The sequence below is a fragment of the Corythoichthys intestinalis genome, chromosome 3, assembly GCF_030265065.1.
Source record: "Corythoichthys intestinalis isolate RoL2023-P3 chromosome 3, ASM3026506v1, whole genome shotgun sequence".
Classification (NCBI taxonomy): domain Eukaryota; kingdom Metazoa; phylum Chordata; class Actinopteri; order Syngnathiformes; family Syngnathidae; genus Corythoichthys; species Corythoichthys intestinalis.
The window spans coordinates 43,048,523-43,071,916 of record NC_080397.1 but is presented as its reverse complement, the minus strand read 5'-3'; the positions used below and the strand labels follow the sequence as shown (position 1 = coordinate 43,071,916).

The following is a 23,394-nucleotide window of genomic DNA, read 5'->3' as shown; positions in this document are numbered from 1 at the left end:
AAAGATATGAAATTTAATTTTTTTGTCAAGAATCAACAACAAGTGGGACACAATCGTGAAGTGGAACAACATTTATTGGATAATTTAAACTTTTTTAACAAATAAAAAACTGAAAAGTGGGGCGTGCAATATTATTCGGCCCCTTTACTTTCAGTGCAGCAAACTCACTCCAGAAGTTCAGTGTGGATCTCTGAGTGATCCAATGTTGTCCTAAATGACCGATGATGATAAATAGAATCCACCTGTTTGTAATCAAGTCTCCGTATAAATGTACCTGCTCTGTGATAGTCTCAGGGTTCTGTTTAAAGTGCAGAGAGCATTATGAAAACAAAGGAACACACCAGGCAGGTCCGAGATACTGTTGTGGAGAAGTTTAAAGCCGGATTTGGATACAAAAAGATTTCCCAAGCTTTAAACATCTCAAGGAGCACTGTGCAAGCCATCATATTGAAATGGAAGGAGCATCAGACCACTGCAAATCTACCAAGACCCGGCCGTCCTTCCAAACTTTCTTCTCAAACAAGGAGAAAACTGATCAGAGATGCAGCCAAGAGGCCCATGATCACTCTGGAAGAACTGCAGAGATCTACAGCTGAGGTGGGAGAGTCTGTCCATAGGACAACAATCAGTCGTACACTGCACAAATCTGGCCTTTATGGAAGAGTGGCAAGAAGAAAGCCATTCCTCAAAGATATCCATAAAAAGTCTCGTTTAAAGTTTGCCACAAGCCATCTAGGAGACACACCAAACATGTGGAAGAAGGTGCTCTGGTCAGATGAAACCAAAATTGAACTTTTTGGCCACAATGCAAAACGATATGTTGGGCGTAAAAGCAACACAGCTCATCACCCTGAACACACCATCCCCACTGTCAAACATGGTGGTGGCAGCATCATGGTTTGGGCCTGCTTTTCTTCAGCAGGGACAGGGAAGATGGTTAAAATTGACGGGAAGATGGATGCAGCCAAATACAGGAACATTCTGGAAGAAAACCTGCTGGTATCTGCACAAGACCTGAGACTGGGACGGAGATTTATCTTCCAACAGGACAATGATCCAAAACATAAAGCCAAATCTACAATGGAATGGTTCAAAAATAAATGTATCCAGGTGTTAGAATGGCCAAGTCAAAGTCCAGACCTGAATCCAATCAAGAATCTGTGGAAAGAGCTGAAGACTGCTGTTCACAAACACTCTCCATCCAACCTCACTGAGCTCGAGCTGTTTTGCAAGGAAGAATGGGCAAGAATGTCAGTCTCTCGATGTGCAAAACTGATAGAAACATACCCCAAGCGACTTGCAGCTGTAATTGGAGTAAAAGGTGGCGCTACAAAGTATTAACGCAAGGGGGCCGAATAATATTGCACACCCCACTTTTCAGTTTTTTATTTGTTAAAAAAGTTTAAATTATCCAATAAATTTTGTTCCACTTCACGATTGTGTCCCACTTGTTGTTGATTCTTGACAAAAAATTGAAATTTTATATCTTTATGTTTGAAGCCTGAAATGTGGCGAAAGGTTGCAAGGTTCAAGGGGGCCGAATACTTTTGCAAGGCACTGTATATATGTATAACAACTAATAAACAGAAAAACAAGCTTCTGCTGTGAATTGGAATGACTAATAGACGTCCAATCCATTTGAAATGGGAGGGTGGCAGCGAATGAACATTCGTTCATTCGCTGCCATCCCTCCCACTTCAAACGGATTGAACGTCTATGGCCGTCAGTGGCAGCCAATGCCAGGCAATGAGGTAATTTTGGGCCATTTAAGGTCATTTACCTGTTGATGTTCAGTTACTTCCTGTTGATATTGGGGTATTTTATGGGTCACTTCCTGTTGATTTTGAGTTACAGAACACAAAGTGACCTGGGAATCACCCAAATGAATAGGCAGTTACTCAAAATCAGCAGGAAATGACCTATAAATGCCCTAAAATGAACCGCAAGTGACCTGTAAATGCCCTGAATACCCCCAGTCTAAATGGATTGGGCGTCGTGCACCGTCAATGCAGCCTTAGAGTTAACTGAGACACTATCATGGTGGAAGATTTTGGTAGCAATTTGTTGGTTCCTTTTTATATTTTTTTTTAGACATTGACACCGTTTTAAAATGAAATGATTCTCGATTCTTGGCAGGAGCATATCTATAACCTTTTGGGATACAAAGTATCACGATATATCATGATTTCAATAGTTTGTCACACCCCTACTGTATTACATCATTTTAGTTCTCAAATCAAGGTTTGATTTTTGGTCGTTTCATATATTTAACACACTATGTGAAATGGCTAGTTGTCAATACACTAGCTTGTCATTTATTTTGCCAACTCAGGCTGTGTGTCCCCCTCAGAGGTGTTCTATACAAATGAAAGAGAGGCTTAACACTTGTCTGTGGTGATGCACAAAGTTGATATCTCAGCTGAATTTCCTGAACACACCCACATCGGCATTGTTTTCCCGAGCGCTATAACAAAGACGAGCAGCAAAGAGATGTGACACTGTTGAACTAGGGATTTGCTGGTAATATTAGATTTATTTAGAGTAGTAAAGTTTTAATAGGCTTTTGTAGATACTGATTTATCAAACTATTGTACACTTGTTGGTTTAAAGTTTTGTTCTAACATTGCTGACAATGGTAAAAACCTATCATAATGCCAACATGCAATTTGAAAACTATGCCCCGAGAGTGCAGGGCTTGCCTGCCTGCCTGCCTGCAGAGTACTTGAATACTATAGACAGATGGTACCACAAAGTGCAACACTTTATTTGAAGGCCAGTCTCTACATAGTAATTATAGTGTGGTCTTGTGGTAGCCTGGGTTTTTATCTCTAATTGCCAAAGATGTGGCTGTGCACAACTCTGTGTTTGTAGTTAAATTTATGCCAAATGGTCAGCCCATATTCCCCAGTTCTTATCGGGACCATTCATTGCCATTCACCAAGGGCTTTAATCACCATGTTTCAGACTATTAAAAACACATTACGTAAACTTGTACGTAAATAGAGTATGTATACAGCTACTCTGGACATTGTTCACTGCGTCTTTGTGGTCATGGACGTGGGTATGTCCTCTTGCAATGTAGGCTTTTCTGTAATGTTTTTAAACTTTTCTGTTTTGGTGGTAGGACCATTATTTCACAGCAAATGCCTCCACTAGTAAGCTTTGTTGCTCAAGTTAAGACTTTGTTTCCCTTAAATCGCTGTTTACTAGTAGTAATAGTATTTAAAAGAAAGGTCTTTGTAATATTATACAAAGCATTTTGCAGATCATTAGATGTGTCTCTTCTAGAGATGAAGCAATCTGACAGTGTCATACCAGTATTATAGACACCAAAATAAGCAGTTGTTTTTATTTTGAGAAAACTGAATGAAATACAAGCAAAAAGATAAGCATGGGACTATTTTTTTAACCGGTTGCTAACGATTTTTTTTTTTTTTCTTTTTTTTTTATGTATGCAACACATCGCAACATTGCTCTCTTTTATTGGTCACAAGAACGTAAACAGGAAGAAAGTTGTTTGTTGATAATTGTAATGCCATATGTAGTCAAAAAATCTAGTCGGCTACAACCAGTAAATAGAGTCCACTTTAAAAGCACGACTAATAATCAGATATTAAATCCTCATTTGTTTGGTTAAAAAAATGTGCTACGAGCCTGAAGACATATTTTTAAAGTCAATGGTCTAACCTGTGCAGATGCCATTATGTCAATGTAATTTCAGTATGTGGTGGAAAAACCTCCACAACATCTCCCTTCAAACCATGAGATGGCAATAACAAGTTGACAATAATTTTAACTAAAAGTGAGGTACACTGCGTTAACCAGCTCCTAATAACTAGATGAGTTGTTGCGATAATTACAATTTATGAGGACTAATACCATCGCATTACTTTTTGACAAAACAGAAGTCGTAAGGATAAAATGCATTTAAAAAACAGTGTAGTAGTAGTAGTGCAGTAGAGCTGAACGATATTGGAAAAAACTGACATTGTGACTTTTTAGGGGTTTGCGATCTATTGTGATATTAAAACTAGAAGAATTTTCACCAGATGACTTGAATAGCTCTGTTGGGAAGACTTTGGCTGACTCACCAAGACAACATTGTATTCATATAATACCATTTAATCCAGGCTAAGGGAGTTCATCTGTGAATGATAGGATCCAGGAGGTCATGTCTCTGCACACTTGCTGCTTGTGCAGCACAGCAAATGTTTACGTGTTCACAAATTTATTTATTTATTTTTAAAATTTTGCACATCCTGCGATGCAACTGTTACGCATACGCACATCGCAATGGCGATGTTCAAGCGATATATTGTGCAGTCCTTCAATGCAGTCTGCCTAATATTAAATTAACAAATGTTGTTGTTGTTTTTTTGTAGGTATTCATGGGACGCTACAAAGTCCCCAGAAGATCCATACAAGCCTCCCGACCATCCTCCACAATCTGCAATTGTGAATGCAAGATTGAGTTTATTTGATACATACTGACACAGACATTGTTAGCTCTATCATGGTATTTGAAAGATTAATATAAAGCCATCAGGAAACGCTGATTGATTGATGCCTGCATGAAAAGTTGCCAGTATCAGCATGGCTGTTGGTGATGATGTCTGACCAGGCCTAAAATGCCAGAATGCCAATTTCCCAGGACAATGCCCTCAGCATCCTTTCACTTCTCAAGGAGTGGCTTGGAGCTCATGCCGACAGATCTCACCAGAAGGATGTCTTGAATCTGGAAACTTGCGTCATCAAGGTATTTTACCTCCTGTTTTAATGAAGTCTGTTTGTTATTGGAAGGAACCTAGCGAACAAAATCCGTTTTGGTTTTTGTTCTTGAGAATAATAACATGGACATGGGCTTCAATGGAGACTTAAGTGACCTAACCACCAAAATGACACACGAAAACATATTGTAACTGAGTGACATTATAGAGATAAAGAAGTAAAAGTGCTAAATACACTATTTTCTGGTTTGAAACAAACCAGCCAGCAATGACATTATTCTATCTAGGGCTGCAGCTATCGATTATTTTAGTAGTCGATTAATCGATGAAGTAGTTAGTTCAAATAATCGAGTAATCGGATAAGGAACATAAAAAATTAAAATACCTGAGCTGAGTCTCAAATAGTATAAAAAATGAATAAATGAGGATCTATGTACAACAGAACAATCGGCTAAAGTCCGCCATCTTAGATGCTATAATATGCTAAAAAATTTTTTTAACAATGCTCTTAACAAATGGTCCAGACACATATTCCCATAAAAAAACAGCCAAATATACCTATAAACTAGAGATGTCCCGATCGAGGTCCGATCACGTCATTTTCAAAGTATCGGAATCGGCAAAAAAATATCGGAAATGCCTTTTTTTAATTTTTCTTTTTTTTTTTTAAATAAATCGTTTTCTAATTGTATTTAACGTTACAGACATAATGTGTTACACTCTTCCAGAGTCTTTAGTTTAAGCTTAAGGTAGGGTTATCAAATTTATCGCGTTAACGGCAAGAATTAGTATTTTTTACATTTATCACGTTACAATATTTAACGCAAGTAACGCATGCGCTACACGACCCACTCACGCATTGTCGCGTTCAATCTATAATGGCGCCGTTTTACCCATACAGTATATAGAGCTAAAAGGCAGCGTAAAATGAGTAGAGTGAATTTTGGCAGCCTTTGGAGCCTTTTCTTAAATGGCTAAAGCCTTACAATCCCTCTGCCAACGATTAGAATAATCATGGGAAGCAATGTGGGGAAGAAAGGTAGTAATTGATCTTTTTTTTTTAACACCCTATGTTATTTCCTGACGCAGAGAAGATATATCAATTGGTACCACGAGGTACAGTCACGGTTGCACTTCCCATAATGCATTTGGGCAGAAGTTAAATGGCTACAGTATCATTTACTGAAAGCACAACAAATACACTAGATGGCAATATTTAGTCACAATATACAAAGTCACATTTATCCTTTAAGAATTACAAGTCTTTCTATCCGTGGATCCCTCTCACAGAAAGAATGTTAATAATGTAAATGCCATCTTGAGGATTTATTGTCATAATAAACAAATACAATACTTATGTACTGTATGTTGAATGCATATATTCGTCCGAGTTTTATTCATTTTTTTCTTAATGCATTGCCAAAATGTATATGAAAAAAAAAAAATTATCGGGAATGATTGGAATTGAATCGGGAACAAAAAAAAGCAATCGGATTGGGAAATATCTGGATCGGCACATACTCAAACTAAAACAATCGGGATCGGATCGGGAGCAAAAAAACATGATCGGAACAACCCGACTATTAACTAAATTGTGAATGCATTAAAAAAACATTAGCTCAAACAAAAACCTAGCTTATGTTGGTCTTAACAGGGAGCAACTGGATTCAGCCACGTGAAATGAAGCAGACTAAAGGGCAGTGTATCCGCCCAAATCAATAAAACTAAATGCAAACACTTTCAAAACAAACCATTACACGCCACTTTAACGAAACGAATACTCGAAGCAGCAACATTTAATTTGAATCTTTTTATATAATCAAACACTCGAGTTAATCGATTAATTGTTGTAGCACTAATTCTATCCATCCTCATGATGTCCGGTTTTCCTCAAAAAGTCCTCCTTGGAAAAACTCATAAATCAATTTGTGATGCGCTTATGAAGCTCAGCCTGGCAGAGGACTAAACAGAAAGATGAAGAAAACAAAAAATGCAGATGTCACCCCGACCCCGAGCAAAAAAGTGGTGGATCTAAAATTTGATTGTTTAAAAAAAGAAACAGACATGATTATGGTGTATACGTGTGCTACGCCAACGCACGCAATTCTCACAACACATAAAAAATGAATTATGACCGGACAGAAAAAAAAATCTACTCACGAATGACTGAAGGCTAAGCAGCCACATGGTCAGCCACTCCTTTGCCTGTCACTGAGGTCAGCCAAAAAAAGGTCCTTGTTCTTTGCCTTTGATCCTTATGGCGTGTCTCAGAATCATTTATAAAAACACAAATAATGTGACTTTTTCTGTCCTTGTTGTTCAGCTTTTCACACTACTTTAACGTGTGGTGACTGTGTTTGGTCAAAGTTTTTCGATAATTAGAAAATTGGATATCATAGTGTATCTGTATCTCAAAACAAATAAACAGCCTGGTGTCGGTGCATGGGAGTTCACCCAACCAGTCCACATGTGTTTTGTGGATCTGGAGAAGGCGTTCGACCGTGTGCGTCGGGGAGTCCTGTGGGGGGTGCTCTGGGAGTACGGGGCACCTAGCCCCTTGGTAAAGGCTGTTTCGTCCCTGTACGACCGGTGTCAGAGTTTGGTCCGCATTGCCGGCGGTAAGTCGAATTCGTTCCCAACGAGGGTTGGACTCAGTGAAGCTGCCCTATGTCAACGATTCTGTTCATAATTTTATGGACAGAATTTCTAGGCGCAGCCGAAGCGTTGAGGGGTTCCGGTTTGGTGACCTCAGCATTGCATCTCTGCATTTTGCAGATGATGTGGTGCTTTTGGCTTCATCAGGCCATGACCTCCATCTCTCACTGGAGCGGTTCGCAGCTGAGTGTGAAGCGGTTGGGATGATGATCAGCGCCTCCAAATCCGAGACCGTGGTCCTCAGTCGGAAAAGGGTGGAGTGCCCTCTCCGGGTCGGGGATAAGATCCTGCCCCAAGTGGAGGAGTTCAAGTACTTTGGGGTCTTGTTCACGAGTGAGGGTAGGAGGGAACGGGTGATCGATAGGCGAACCGGTGCAGCGTCTGCAGTAATGCGGACTCTGCACCGGTCCGTAGTGGTGAAGAAGGAGCTGATTCGAAAGGTGAAGCTCTCGATTTACTAGTCGTTCTACGTTCCTACCCTCACCTATGGTCACGAGCTGTGGGTCGTGACCGAAAGAACAAGATCCCGGATACAAGCGGCCGAATGAGTTTTCTCCGCAGGGTGTCCGGGCTCTCCCTTAGAGATAGGGTGAGAAGCTCGGTCATCCGGGAGGGACTTGCCGTCGAGCCGCTACTCTTCTGCGTTGAGAGGAGCCAGCTGAGGTGGCTCGGGCATCTGGTTAGGATGCCTCCTGGACGCCTCCCTGGAGAGGTACTCCGGGCATTTCCCACCGGCGGGAGGCCCCGGGGAAGACCCAGGACACGCTGGAGAGACTATGTCTCTCAGCTGGCCTGGGATCGCCTTGGGATCCCGCTGGAGGAGCTGGTTGAAGTGGCTGGGGAGAGGGAAGTCTGGCCTTCCCTGCTAAAAGTGCTGCCCCCGCGACCCGACCTCGGAGTAAGCAGAAAATGATGGGATGGGATGGGATGGGATGGGATGGTGTAGTATGGTAGCCTGGTGGCAAATTTACCCCAAATAACAAAAATGCTGAAACAAGTACACAGGACATTGAAAATTACGGCATTTTTTTTTAATCATGAAAATTTTAAGCTAAAGGCCTATGCCAATCAGATAAAATTGATAATACAGTGAAGTTAACGGAGTTGATTTATTTATTATATATATATTTTTTTTTACATCATGTCTTCTACTTTTTCGGCAGGCCTGTGACCAGAATGGGGATACAGAACAAGGATGCAGTAGCAGTAACATTAAGAAACATGTGGAGAACTTATCCCTGTGTCTGTCCGCCATTCAGAAACTAGTTGAATACATAAAGTTCAACTTCATAGAGGATTACGAAGCTTCATCAGCCGAGCTGTCATCCTACAACGAAGGCACAGATGTTGAGGTTCATGCTATTTCAATCCAGAAAAATGAAGGTGACCCATCAGATTTTGGTCTTAGCTTTGGAAACATCCCAATTTTTGGAGATCCTGATGGAAGAAAAAAAGGTGGACCAAGGAGGAGAAGAGACCAGAGTCCCATCATGCATGTGGGATGCATTTGGGTGACTGAAGTGAGAAAGGGAAGCCCAGCAGCATGCTGTGGCAAAATTAAACTGAGAGATGAACTGTTATCACTGAATGGACAACTCATGGTGGGAGTGGATGTCAGTGGAGCCAGGTAAGTCCATTAAAAACATAAATCTAAGTCAACCAAGTTCAATGTGAAATGAGGAGTTAAAGCTTGAAAGCTGCAGTGATTTTTTTTTTTACATAAAATCTTAGTTATTACTTTTTTAGTTCTGACTTATTAGTCTTGAAAATCTCTTTTCATACAGTATATACAGTATCACAAAAACTGATACACTGGTTGATCATGTCAATGAATTTGTTACTGTTACACGTAATTGACTTCCATTCTGTTTATGTTGCATTATAATTATGAAACACTCTCAAACTTGACAACATAGGCGGAGTTTCACTTTTGTGGTGGGGGTGGGGGGCACAACATGTTGATGACCCCGAAATGCAGTGTCAGCAAAAAAAATAACTTTCAAGAATATTTATAATAATGAGTTGAAAATGATCATTTTTTTGTTTCCCATCATTCCTGAGGGGAATTCTAAATCAGGCTGCTTAGGACAGCTATACTTTTTGCCAATATCGTCATCCATTGAATATGGTACATCCGCCAGTGTCGTGCCAATGTAGTTACCCCCATTAAAAATTGTATCCCTTGGGCAGAGCCACTGCGCTGCTTTGATTTGCTTGATTTCCGTGTTTTGGTGATGTAGTTACCTACGAGGTTTTAAAACATGGCCCAGCCATAAAAAAAAAAAAAAAAAAAAAAAAAAAACTTTTTTCTGTCGTGAAACATAACATACGTACTGAACGTTGAAAAAGGCAATGTTTTACTGTTTTACTCGATGTCCAAAATATATACCTGTGGTTCTTTTCTGCTTTCAATAAATTGTTTAAGTAAATAAATAAATAAATAAATCATAACTACCGTAATGTGTTTGTGTGCGCTCCTGCGGCCAGGGGATACAATTTTTGATGGGGGTAACTACATTGGCAAGACACCCGTGGTGGCTCTGTTGTGCAATTAGCGTCTTTAGTGGGGCCAATTGAAACTCCGCTTAACAATTTAGTGGTGCTTTCTGGCATTTCATGGTCCACATTTTAAATCCTCGGTTCTTGCTCAGTAGTTGTTGTCGCTTTTGAAACCTTAGGTTTGAAAAAAACGGCCCTCAGGTGATTTTGGCTAAGCAATGCAAATGACCGTCTAAGGTGCTAGTCACATGATCTGTTCGAAAAATAATTTTGACCCATTATAATTTTTTATTTTTTTTTTTAATTCATTTTTTTGTTTCTTTTATTGCTTTACAACTTTTATAGACAATATTTTATCGAAAAACTCTTAATTTTAAAATCACATATAGGAAAGTCAATTACATGCAATAGACTTTTCGGCCACCGGGGGGAGGTCCCCCCTTAAACTCCGCGTATCCTTGACAATATGGTGCCTATTACTCTTTAATCGAACTACACGTACACTGTAAAAAAAGAAAACATCCAAAAATGGTGCTAACTTCAGTTAGCACAACTCACAATTTAACGTTTTTAACTAATCAATTAACACGGTTAACTTGATAAAACGAGTTATGGTAATTGGAATTATCAACCTTTAGGGCAACACCTACATTTCTGAGAAAGCAGAACCTGAAATGATAAGTTGTGCTAACTTGAAATATAAAATGTGCTTACTTGAAATTTTTAAGTTGCATGAACATGGCCCTAGCCTGACTTATAATGTGCCTTCAGAAGTATGTGCTGGCAGACAAGCTGTCTCTCACTTCAGTATACATTGCACTCAGGAGACCCAAGTTCAAATCCTGCTTTGGTTACCTTGATATATATCTGCATAAAATAACATATACTTCTGCTTACTTAAAATTTTGAGTTGGTTCTAACTTCTCAGGGATAACTTGCATATACACGTTTTCCATCAAAAATTGCAAATGCAAGTGAGATAGCAGAACTTTGAATTTCGAGTTAACCTAACTTTTTTAAACAGTGTAGTCACAGTGACACTGTAAATGTCAGCATTCAAGATGTAGAAAGATGTACATTATGGTGACTCTCCTTTATAATTTAATCATACATGGAATTTTTATTTCCAGTTATTTGGCTGATCAGTGCTGGAATGGAGGCTATATTTACCTTGTTCTGTTGCGGCGTGTAAAGCGAAAAGCTCCTCTCCCTCCCCATGATGTTGATGGCTGCTCAAGTTCTTCCATCAGTTATGACTGCTGTGATGACCAGCCACTTTGTATACCTCCCACTGACTCCTTTGACAGTTCAGTAACGTGCAAACGGACACGCAAATTTGGTGTCATTTCACGGTCACCCTGCAAAAGAGATGCCAACAGCGATACTGACTCTGAATTTCAGAGTTATTGTAGTGACTTGAGCTCTAGCTTTGCAGATGGAATCTGCCCCTCAAAGGAAAAAACAAAACATATCTTCTCCACACGAATGCCTACAGAGGAAGGTCATGGCACCTTGCCTCATTTCAAAGTTAAGCACCACCAACGCCGCAATGGAGGAACCGCTACGCTGCCTTTAAGGAGTCACAGTCAAGTGTTGGAAAGCAAAAAAGATTCTTTCTGCAGCCTACTCCCCAATCAGGTAAGTCACGCATTATTACATGATTTTCAATTAATTTTTGCATTTTTTTTCTGATAACAGATTGACTTTGTGAGATACTCTCTAGTTTGCCTGTATATAAACAAATTTCATGTCTCTCTTGAGTGATTGGAGATATCATTTTAGGGTGTCTATTTTTTAGGGTTAGTTGCTAGAGTGTGGCAGTGTTGCGAAAGTTCATTTTATACATGAAATACTTCCAGACTCAGGTCACAAATTTTAAAATGAGCTAGTTCTGTTCATAATTCATGCTGTAAGTGGACATTTATAACCAAGTTCATTGTTCCAAAATGAACAAAATTCATAGCTCTTCATTCATAGTTAGTTTTTTTGCTGCGAGCTCCTTTATTTTGCAATTTTTTGTAAATACTACAAAGGTGCAAAATTTATAAGTAATATTAAGGACAATATAGTAAGTTAGTAGTGAACTACAATAATTTATTGAGAGTTTGTCAAAGTCCTAAGCAATCTGCAATGTATACTGTACATTAGAATAGAACATTTTTTCATTGTATACTGTATATATTTTGCTAACAGATGATGTAAAAACAACAGACTGACAAATACTGGGTAAAAATGTGGGTCAGAGACGGACAGCTGGTGTATTAACCCATATCACAAGGATTTTGAATGTAAATCCATGTCACATGTGCTTTTAATGGAAAGTTGTCAAATATCTTATGAACCCACAAGCTGATAACAAACCATGTCGATAGCACTATAAGCTTTGTACTCAGAAAATATAAAATGCTGCAAGTGAGGGAGCGTCACCCTTTTCCAACTGAATACCATGGTCTCATATTTAGAGGTGCTGTTTCTCATTCCAACTGCTTCACACTCAGCTGTGAACCACTCTAGTGAAAGTTGAAGATTGAACTTGATGAAGCCAACAGAACCACGTGATCTAGAAAAACTGAAATACTGAGCTCATAAATATTACAAAATTTATATGTTACACTGAGCTGAAATCAAGCAGATAATTGACGAAAAAAAGAAAATGTATTGTGTATTACTTTGATACAATGAAGTAAGTTTAAACGTTTGAGACCTTGCACAGTAACCGTTTTAATATTGGTATCAAGCCCATCCGTTCCCTAAACCAGTGGTTTTCCAAGGATGTGTCAGGCCGAGACGGACTCAGCGGCAGAGTTTCAGGCAAAACTTTTATTCTACAAAAACAGAGGTTCTTCCGCTGGCTTGCAGGGATGAGGAAAAGTACCAACATAAAGCGCTCCAAACGGAGGAATAAGTCAGAACAACCACGATCAAAAGTTCAAACAAAAGGCACTCCAAAAGGAGGACAGGCATAAACATAAAACACTCCAAATGGAGGAAACAGCCAAGATAATTATGATCAAAAGTTCAAACAAATGGCCCTCCAAATTGAGGATAAAATCTAGACCACTATGATTTCTATGAGACAAGGCTGACGTGACCAACAGGGGTGGGAAGACACTTCTGCACAAGACTAGGGAAACTAAGGCAATATATACACACGAGGTAATGGGGAACAGGTGGAAACAATAGGTGATTAGGTGACCAGAGGAAGGGCAAGACACGAGGAGGGTGAAGCCTTCAAAATAAAACAGGATATGACATGTCATGACAGGAAGATACAAGTAGGACCTGGGATACACATTATCCCTCTAGCGGTATGTCAATTAAATAAATGAATTCACAATTAGTCTGATACAATTTGAATTTAACTTTTAAGTGCAATCTAATTTAATTGAATCATTTACATCCTTTACAAAAAAGCTAATTATAGCGCGTGTTAAATACACAATACAATTTTAATGTACATTTTGGCCTACTACATTTAGACATGTGCCGATTACCGGTTTCACGGTATACGTCACGGTTTGAAAACCGCAAAAAATTTCTTTCATACCATCCCTACGGTATTAGCTATTTTTAAAGTCCCAAAAATGTAGGGATCTAAAAAGATAATATCTCATTAAAATCGTGGCGTTTTTAATTCTGCTCTCGCCTCCAGTTAGGGTTTTGCTGTTTAAAAAAAAATTTTTTTTTTTTTTTTAAATGCCCTCCTGTTCAAATTTTTTCCACCCCCTGAAAATTGAGATTTCAAGCTTTCCAATGAGCACATATGCTTATTGGACAATTTTTAATATTGGCCAAATTGGGGGTGTGAGAGTGGAAGTTCAAGTCACCTGAGTGTTTTCCGCCTAATTTATTTTGAAAAATAAAAATCCTGTTTAATGGAAAATAGTTTGTTTTTGTTTTTTTAACCCAGATATCTCAAAGTAAGACATTTTAGAGCTGTAATTGTAATACCGTGATACCGTGAAATTTTTGCTTAAGGTTACCTTACCATCAGAATCTCATACCGGCACATGCCTAACTAAGCTACTGAATTTTAATTCTTATCATTTTAGTTGTACATGGACAATCTTTTGTCAAAAGCTTACAATTCACTGACTTAAGTCATTGAAATATGAAAATGAAAGGAGATTAGGAAGAGTTCTTTACAAAATGCATACATCTGCTATTCCTACCTTTACCGATATTCATACATTACAAATTTGCCTTGTCATTGTTACAGTAACTCTTAATCACACTAGCAAACGTGACCACTGGGTTGTCATCCACTACACTGTACAGTATGTAGTGATTGGCTTGGACATGAGGATCTGTCATGGATTATAGCTATTACGGAATTAGGAGGATTTGTGCCATCTGTCATGTGTGATGTAATGCATCTCTACATTGAGGTAAATCCAAGGCTAAGTCCATTATCGTGTAGTTTTCAGAGCTTCTTGTATACTGCTCAGAATAAAGTATTACACTTTCAGTAGAAAAATAATTTCAAGTTTTCTCTACTTCTATTTACAGTAGGGGTGGGAATCTCTGGGTACCTACCGATCCGATACGATTTGTGATACAAGGGTCACGATAACAATTATCTCACAATAGGGCGATTGGACAATTATCGATACATGGGCGAGGAAATTAATCAATTATATTTTAGAGAAAAACAATGTTTATTTTATGCACTGTTGCGGATAACCTGTCAAAAACTTTTGTCTTCCTCACAGACTATTTCAGTGCAAAATGTCTGTAAACAAATACAGCAACACTGAATTATTGCAACAAACAAATGAGTGTCTTTCTTCACTCATTGCCCGCCATTGACAACGATGGACGTCCACTTCATTTAAAATGGGAGGACTGGCTTTGCATACTCGTGTGATTGGCGTTGACGGCTCTAGATGTTCAATGTATTTTGAGTCGAGTCAAAATGAACTGGAACTGTACTGCCATGAATGGCAGCTACTGACTTAACATACTGTATTTTTCAGACTATAAGTCGCAGTTTTTTTTCATAGTTTGGCTGGGGGTGCGACTTATACTCTGGAGCGACTTATTTGTGAAATTATTTACACATTGCTATATCATTTCACGTGTTATTTTGGTGTTTTGGAGTGACACTGATGGTTTGGTATACTTGTTTGCATGTTTTTTATAGTTATCTGAATAACTCCTAATAGCTACGTTACGTTAACATACCGGCCACGTTCGCATTTAGTTGTTCATGCATCGTGTAATTCGTATTGAACACTTATTCAGCATGTTGAACACTTATTCAGCATGTTGTCCGCTATTGTATTTTTATTTTAAATTGCCTTTCAAGATGACATATCTGCTGTATGTGTTGGATTTTATCAAGTGAATTTCCCCCAAAAATGCGACTTATACTCCGGTGCGACTTATATATATATTTTTTTAATCTCTTCATTGGGCATTTTATGGCTAGTGCGACTTATACTCCGGTGCGATTTATAATTCGAAAAATACGGTAGATACTATTTAAGTGGCAAAATTTTGGGTAGCAGCTTGTAGGTTTCTTTAAAGGCGGCCGTGGTGCAGTTTGTAACTAAAGTTGTCCTGGGACAGAAGGGTCAGCGGTTTGATTCCCGGCTATGACTGCCCACTGCAAAGTGCCCTTGGGGAAGGCACTGAACCCTAATTTGCCCACAATGATTTGGCAGTGCCTTGCATGGCAGCAGCACCATTGGTGTGTGAATGTGTGTTAATGTAAAGCGCTATGGGCATTGTAACAATGTAGATAAATGCGCTATATGAGGGCTTACCATTTAAACAGTGACCTCCTTTTAAAACTTTTCTTGGCGGGAGCATATCGATAACCTATTGGGATACAAAATATCGCAATATATCACCATAATTCATATGTTGTCACACCCCTAATCTACAGTGTTTGTTCACTGTTTTTTTGTTGTTGTTGTTGTTTTTCTTCTTTCCAAAAGCCAAAAGAGGGCTGCCACATCTGGAAAATGCACCTGGTTAAAGGTCAAGAGGGTCTGGGCATACAGATAACTGGGGGGCGCGGTTCTAAGCGCTCTCCTCATGGTATTAACATCGCTCGTATTGAGGAGGGAGGAACAATTCACAGGTTTGGTTTTCATTTGCCTTGCATTGCATTTCATTATTGTTTTAGTTTATGGAATACTGTTGGCCAATATCTGAATTTATAGAATACTAGTTTATATTCATGTCAACTCTTTTTTTCGGAGGGAAAAAAATCTGCAGTCGTACTTGTGAGTTACGTAGCACTTGAGTGATTTTTCATCTGAATTATTATGTACTGTTAAGTAATTACAGTATTTGTTTCTTTTGTCTTACCTATAACATGCATATCAAGGGTGTAGGTTTGCATAGGGACGGTAGCGACATAACACTAGCAACTTTTCTGGATGCTCAAATTGTCCCCACAAACTTTTAACCAACCCTTTTTGTATTGTATAATGACGGCAGTTATATCAGTAATTTACATTGTCTTCCCGTATGTTGTAAGGATTAAATTGACCCTACCATTATTAAATGAATTATTTCCATTACGTTCAGACTTACATTTACCCCTTTTCACTTGCTGAATGTGCCGGTCCATTTTTTTCCCCCTCAAACACACGTTTGATTGGCTGATGACTTGACCCACCACCACCACATAAGACACACTCACACAGCCCCAACAGAAATACATGTCGATTGTTGCCAACAGACCACCTCCTCCAGCCCCTTCGAAGTGGAAGGATATTAGAAGTATTTTTCGGCTAGCAGCAGCCACTATAAGTAATGTAAAAATACGTCCGTGTTGTGAAGATGCTGCATAACCTCATATGTTGCTCACCAAACATAATTATCTATGTACATTTAAATGGTGCTGCATAACCACTTATGTTGCTCACACAACACAACATACACGCAACATAATCATAATTAACTATGTACATTAAAAAAATAAATAATTAAGGATCATGGAGCATGGACTTGAACTCTGTTCACCTCGTCTGTTTGGTCTTATTATTGTAAATAGTAAATAGCAAATAGTGTACATGCAGGTTATGCTGTTATATGGTCCCCACCAATGTTGAGACCAAACCTACGCCCTTGATGCATATAGACACATAAGCTTACATGAATTTACATTTGTTTTACAGGGATGGCCGTCTTCAAGCTGGTGATGAGTTACTTATGATTAATGGTCAGTCACTAGTGGGCCTTACTCATCAAGAGGCTGTTAGCATCCTCCGCGCTTCCACTGGTCTTGTCCAGCTCGTCGTTGCCAGCCGGGTACATAACGCACAATTACACAATCAAGGATGAAATTCAATATTATTATTTGTTGCACATTATTTTTAGTGAAAAGCACTAAAACCTCTTCTTTCCCATGCAGGAGGAATCTGATGTAGGTTTCCAACAGCATCCATCCACAAGTTTGCCCGATCTGGTTAGTATCTTAAACTCATTTTGGTCGCCTTACGTTGGATTTACCTGTACATGGTTCAAGTGATACAATTTAAGATATTTTGCCACCAAGTGTTAAAATTTCAAAATGGTATAATGGTTATTTTTTTGAGTCTATACAGTATATACAGCTCTTCCTCATGTGTCAATGACAAATATAATTTATCACCTTCAAAATAAGGTACAACTTGGAATATAAGAATAATGCTTTTCGAATGAACCACACAATAAACACTTCATATTAGAGATGTCCCGATAGTCCGATCACGTCATTTTCAAAGTATCGGAATCGGCAAAAAAGTATCGGACATGCCTTTTTTAAATATATATATATATATATATATATTTTTTTTAATTAAATCGTTTTCTAATTTAATAATTACAGACATAATATGTTACACTCTTCCAGAGTCTTTAGTTTAAGCTTAAGGTAGGGTTATCAAAATTATCGCGTTAACGGCGAGAATTAATATTTTTTACATTTTATCACGTAACAATATTTAACGCAATTACTGCATGCGCTGCACGACCCACTCACGCATTGTCGCGTAACGCGTTCAATCTATAATGGCGCCGTTTTACCCAAACAGTATATAGAGCTATAAGGCAGCGTAAGATGAGTAGAGTGAATTTTGGCAGCCTTTGGAGCCTTTTTTAAAATGGCTAAAACCTTGTAATCCCTCTCCCAACGATTAGAATAATCGTGGGAATTAATGTGGGGAAGAAAGGTAGTAGTTGATCTTTTTCTTAACACCCTATGTTATTCCCAACGCAGAGAAGATATATCAATTGGTACCACGACGCACAGTTATGGTTGCACTTCCCATCATGCATTTGGGCAGAAGTTAAATGGCTACAGTATCATTTACTGAAAGCTCAACAAATACACTAGATGGCAATATTTAGTCACAATATACAAAGTCACATTTATCCTTTAAGAATTACAAGTCTTTCTATCCGTGGATCCCTCTCACAGAAAGAATGTTAATAATGTAAATGCCATCTTGAGGATTTATTATCATAATAAACAAATACAGTACTTATGTACTGTATGTTGAATGTATATATTCGTCCGAGTTTTATTCATTTTTTTCTTAATGCATTGCCAAAATGTATATGATCGGGAAAATTATCGGGAATGATTGGAATTGAATCGGGAGCAAAAAAAAAAAGCAATCAGATTGGGAAATATCGGGATCGGCAGATACTGAAACTAAAACGATCGGGATCGGATCGGGAGCAAAAAAAACTTGATTGGAACAACCCTACTTCATATGGCTACAATGACAACCCAATTCTTGGGCTATTTTGAGAAAAACATACTTGTGTTAATCGGCGTTGAGTTAAATTAGCCAATTTTTAGTTTACTATTTATTTTTTATTTTTTTGCTCTAACATTATAGTCAATAAAACTCATTCAACATTCTATAGTATTTATCATTTCACTACTTGATCTGTGTGATGGGTTGTTTTAACTAACTCAGTTTGGGTTACACATTCAACCCAAAGAGGTTGACTGAAAAAGACTGTGTAGTTGTTGTGTATTGTCGTATAATACTGGAGTTGGGGTATTCATTTAGCTTAGGAATTTGGGTCAAATATGTAACCCAGTTTGAGTTTACCCAAGTGATAGCCAGTCCCTTTTTGACCCAATAATTTTTTAAAAAATGAATCCAAATCGTTTTTTTTTTTTTTTTAAGAATAGAATAGAATTGAACACCTTTATTGTCATTACTCAAAGTGTCATGAGATTCAAAGCTGTCTCATAGAGTGCACACAGACTTACACAAAGAATGGATTAAAAAGTTTGTACACAATAAAACACAATATGAAAAAAGACTTGTAATAGTGATACTCTTGCAGTATAGGTAAGGTGACCTGTGATAGCAGCATTCAGTAATAAATATTGGTTAACAGTGCAAAAAAAAAAAAAAAAAAAAAAAAGAGTTCAGTTAACAGTATGCATCCATTTGAAGACCGCCACAGTGATATAGGTAAAGTGACATGTGATACTGGTTACCAAGGCACCATATAAGTAAATTTGCTTTGCTTTGGTTTGTTTTGCAGTGCGTGACTCTTGCTCCCAAAATTAATGACATCCTCTCCAATAATTGTCTGTGTTGCTCATTAACAGTATATATTATTTTCCCAAAAGTGGTTTTGAAGAGCTAAAATAGAATAATATAATTTCATTGCCAAGTAAATTGATTGAGTTCACCAACTGGCTCATAAATTTTGGGCATCACAATTAAACAAAAAAAACTGAAAACTAACTAACCATGTCCATTACCTTTTGCTCACAGTTGACCAACCTGGAGAAACTAGAGGACACATACCAGAAAGAGGCAGTCAGAGGATCTTGTTGCAGTCCTGCAGCCACAAAGCTTTGCAGTCAATCGCAGGGTGAGTAATATTGCGAACCCACGTGGAAAATGTAGCCTGACCTCAGATAGCAAAGTTCCCCGAATAATTTATACTAAAAGTCGTTATTCTGCATATAATAGAAGATTTATGAACATATATACAACATAGACTTCACGATCAGTTGACGAGACAGCTCCTACAGACGGCTTCCCGTAGGCGGCCGGGCCAGGCAGAGTGTCGCGGAAGCTTTCACTTTGATAAACTCAAACCCACACTGCGTTCTAACGCTGGATTTAGGTGGAAATAGAAACTGGATGAAAGTTTTAGTGCATACAAGCAGGCATGAGTGTCTCAAGAGTGATTTGGTCGAGTATTCAAGGTAATTATTCGACAAAATAGCACCGTGCATGCACTTTAAAACGTTGTAAAAACAATGAAATGAAAGAGAAAAAAAATAGTGTAACTTAGCTTGAAATAATTACGTAAAATGAATGATAAATGCCTGTTTGTTTGTTTGTTTGTTTGTTTGTTTTTTTTGTTAGTTTCTAACCAAGAATCTAGATTACGTTCAACTCTATAGAAATTCCGGGATTTACGCATTTATTTGCAAGAGTTTTGAACTTAAAAAATTCTTTGTTTCGTGATAGCCGCCATGTTGGATTTTGTATCCATACAGAATAGCGTAACTTTACATTCAAATAATCAGGTAATATTTGGCCAACTGCCCGTTTTTTGGCAAGAAACTAGTAATTTAGACATTTCCGCGTCCATACAAAAAAAAAAAAAAGGCTTTTATAAGTTTTATTTTATGTAACATATAAATCTAAAAACGACAAGGGCCAGATAGTCGGCAAGACATCCCTCCGTGCTGAGGCAATAGTAACATCGAAATTCAATCTAAATAAATTGTGATTGTATATAGAAAAATGCAAAATTTGCTTTTGTTGAGTAATATTGAGATTATTCTGCATTCAAAAACTTATATATGTTAAATATTGCTATTGATCCTGAAAATATAGGTGATTATCTCTGCATTTGGTGATTTTTGTGCAAGTAGTGTAAAATCTGAGAATTTTATAGCCATTTTAGGTTGTGTTATATGAAAAAATAACTAATTGGGATTTTATTAGGGAACGACTTTTAATTTTTTGATGCCGCTCCTCATGGAGACAGGGATATGCCTAAGGGAGATTCTTGTTTTGGTTTTAGTTCGCTAGCTGCTTTGGTTGAAATATTAGACGTTTTTGAAAATAGGCCCCCTACGGAGCGGTCCCGCGCCCCATCAACTGGAAATGAAGTGTATGTATGGCGGAAAACACTCAGGTGACTCGAAGTTCCGCTCTGAGACCCCCAATTTGGCCAACTTTCAAAATTGTCCAATATGTACATGTGATAAATCATTGGAAAGTTTAAAATCTCAATTTTCTGGGGGAAGAAAAATTTTGAATAGGAAGGCATTTTCTTTTTTTTGTTTGTTTTTTAAACAGCAAAACCCTACCTGAAGGTGAGAGCACGCGTTAGCAGAATTACAGATGGCATGACTTTAACGAGATATTATCGCATACTTACCTCGTTTCGATCCAAGAACTCCATGTAGCATGTAACATAGAGTGTCAAGACACAGATGTGAATGACCACAGCTGGATGTTTTGGGGATTTTATGGGTGCAACATGGTAATATAACAAGGGTCGCGATGCAGAAATCGCAGACATCAAGGAGTGGTCGAGATTTTCGTTTTCATATATATTCCCTCTTAAACTTTTTTTTTTCAATTTTTCTTTGTTTGGATCGATTATTTATCATCTAACATATCGGAGAAAATGCGACAGTAACAAAAAAAATACAATTAAGTGATAGTTATGAGGTAGATATCCGTGACTTTTTTACAGACGCCATTTTTTTTTTCATTGTGACATATTTTGTTTAAAAGTTTAAAATATGTGAGTGAATAATTTTTTTACGTTTTTTTTTTTTTTTTTAACGAAATATGAGACATCAATTAATGATTCTAGACTAAAAACGACAGACATTTTGAATAATAAATATAATTAATTACCTTTGTTTTATGGCTGGGTTGAAACAAAAGCGGTTGCGCGACGTCTGTAAACGGGGGTTTTCAGGGTAAAACGGACAAATTAAAAATAGTTTGGGGGCTTATTGCGCCATGAATCTGCTATGGCAGCATATAGACATATTGTTCTATCAAACACAACAGTTGTTTATGCTAAAAATACAGCAGTTTCTTTTTAAGATGAGTGCAAGAGCAGAAACAGGTTTTTCAGTCTTGTCTGTGTTTTCCGCCGTATATAAAATGTCATTGCCATACAGGGAATTAATCTTACTTTTTGTTCCGATGGTAGGCGGAAGTTGCCGCTTGGAGTCAGTTGGTGAAGACGATGAGCTCTCTGTGGAGAACGGTGTAAGCCGTTGCGACGTTGTGGAGAAGGCCTCAAAGCCAGGCAGACGTAAACACTCTTTACCACAACAGCTAGATGCTGCTGGAGAAAGACAGGTCAGTGACTCATAATAATGTTACGTAACTAAACACATATGTCAGGAAAAGACACACATCCTTTTAATGTAGAGTAAAAGTTAGGTCCTTCAAAATATTTCAAAATGGCAAAGCTAAGTACAGCACAGTCACTTACTGGCAAGAGAGTCTTGAATATTGATGACTAAAAGTACATGAAATTATTCATATGTAGGATTTAACATAATGCAAAAAAACAATAAACAGTGTCACATCAAAGCATAGTATTATATTATTCTGGCTATCAGCAAAACAAATTACTCAAAGGTGGACACGCTAATGGCTACAGTATGTTAATGAGCGTTTAAAATAAACAAAACAGGATACAGCAAGACCCCATAATTAATTCATGATAATACACATTTTGCAAAGGATCAATTGCTGTTTGTAAATAACCAAAATATAAAATTGCAAATTTTATATAAATGTGCAGACAGTAAAACCAAGCAATGTTTGTTGGAAAGTACAAGTATGTTAGCCGATTATTATGGCAATACTTTTTTATTTATCTGATTGTTGTATCCCTTTGCCTTTCAGGAATATCAGATCATTAAGAAATCAGCACGTTCGTTAAGCACCGTTCAAGTGGAATCACCATGGCGACTTGCACAGCCATCAATTATCTCCAGCATAGTACTGATGAAAGGCCAGGGGAAGGTGGGTGCACTCTTGCCATGCCAGTTTGAATAAAGCCTGTAAAATGCACGTATGGCATTTTTGTTCACTGCAGCAAATATCATCTCTTAGTAAAAGTTTTGCAAAGTGTCTTATAAAAATAAATCATTCAATTTCAATTGATGTATGTATTTGCCATCTTTTCATAATCAAAAATTCATAGGGTCTAGGATTCAGTATTGTTGGTGGTCAGGATTCAGCTCGTGGTCAAATGGGAATTTTTGTGAAGACAATTTTCTCCCATGGTGCTGCAGCTGCTGATGGACGCCTAAAAGAGGGTATTTTTAATTCTTAGAACAAAATCAATATACAAAAATACAATTTGACTACAACTTTTTTTTTTAACACAGGAGATGAGATCCTAGAGGTAAACGGAGAGTCTCTCCAAGGACTGACACATCAACAAGCCATCCAGGCTTTCAAGGTTCATTCAAACGTCACATTGAATTATAATGTAAAATTGATATATTATGCAGACCCGCTTAAGATGGACACTGACGCAT

General features: G+C 37.9%; 1 protein-coding gene across 5 annotated transcripts in view; it reads left to right on the top strand.

Moving 5' to 3' along the window:
* The window catches only part of pdzd2 (PDZ domain containing 2), a 56,473-nt gene that overhangs the window by 10,791 nt on the left and 22,288 nt on the right, over window positions 1–23,394 (top strand). For 4 of the 5 annotated variants that reach the window (XM_057831808.1, XM_057831806.1, XM_057831807.1 and 1 more), the window contains exons 2-12: window positions 4,383–4,756; window positions 8,546–9,009; window positions 11,012–11,519; window positions 15,824–15,969; window positions 17,015–17,147; window positions 17,251–17,304; window positions 19,625–19,724; window positions 22,047–22,198; window positions 22,754–22,873; window positions 23,055–23,169; window positions 23,242–23,315. In XM_057831808.1, coding sequence (XP_057687791.1) covers window positions 4,637–4,756; window positions 8,546–9,009; window positions 11,012–11,519; window positions 15,824–15,969; window positions 17,015–17,147; window positions 17,251–17,304; window positions 19,625–19,724; window positions 22,047–22,198; window positions 22,754–22,873; window positions 23,055–23,169; window positions 23,242–23,315 — 1,986 coding nt within the window. In that variant the 5' untranslated portion in view covers window positions 4,383–4,636. Of the gene's footprint in view, window positions 1–4,382; window positions 4,757–8,545; window positions 9,010–11,011; window positions 11,520–11,546; window positions 13,190–15,823; window positions 15,970–17,014; window positions 17,148–17,250; window positions 17,305–19,624; window positions 19,725–22,046; window positions 22,199–22,753; window positions 22,874–23,054; window positions 23,170–23,241; window positions 23,316–23,394 lie in introns of those variants that run through there. The other variant, XM_057831809.1, reaches the window with a different exon arrangement.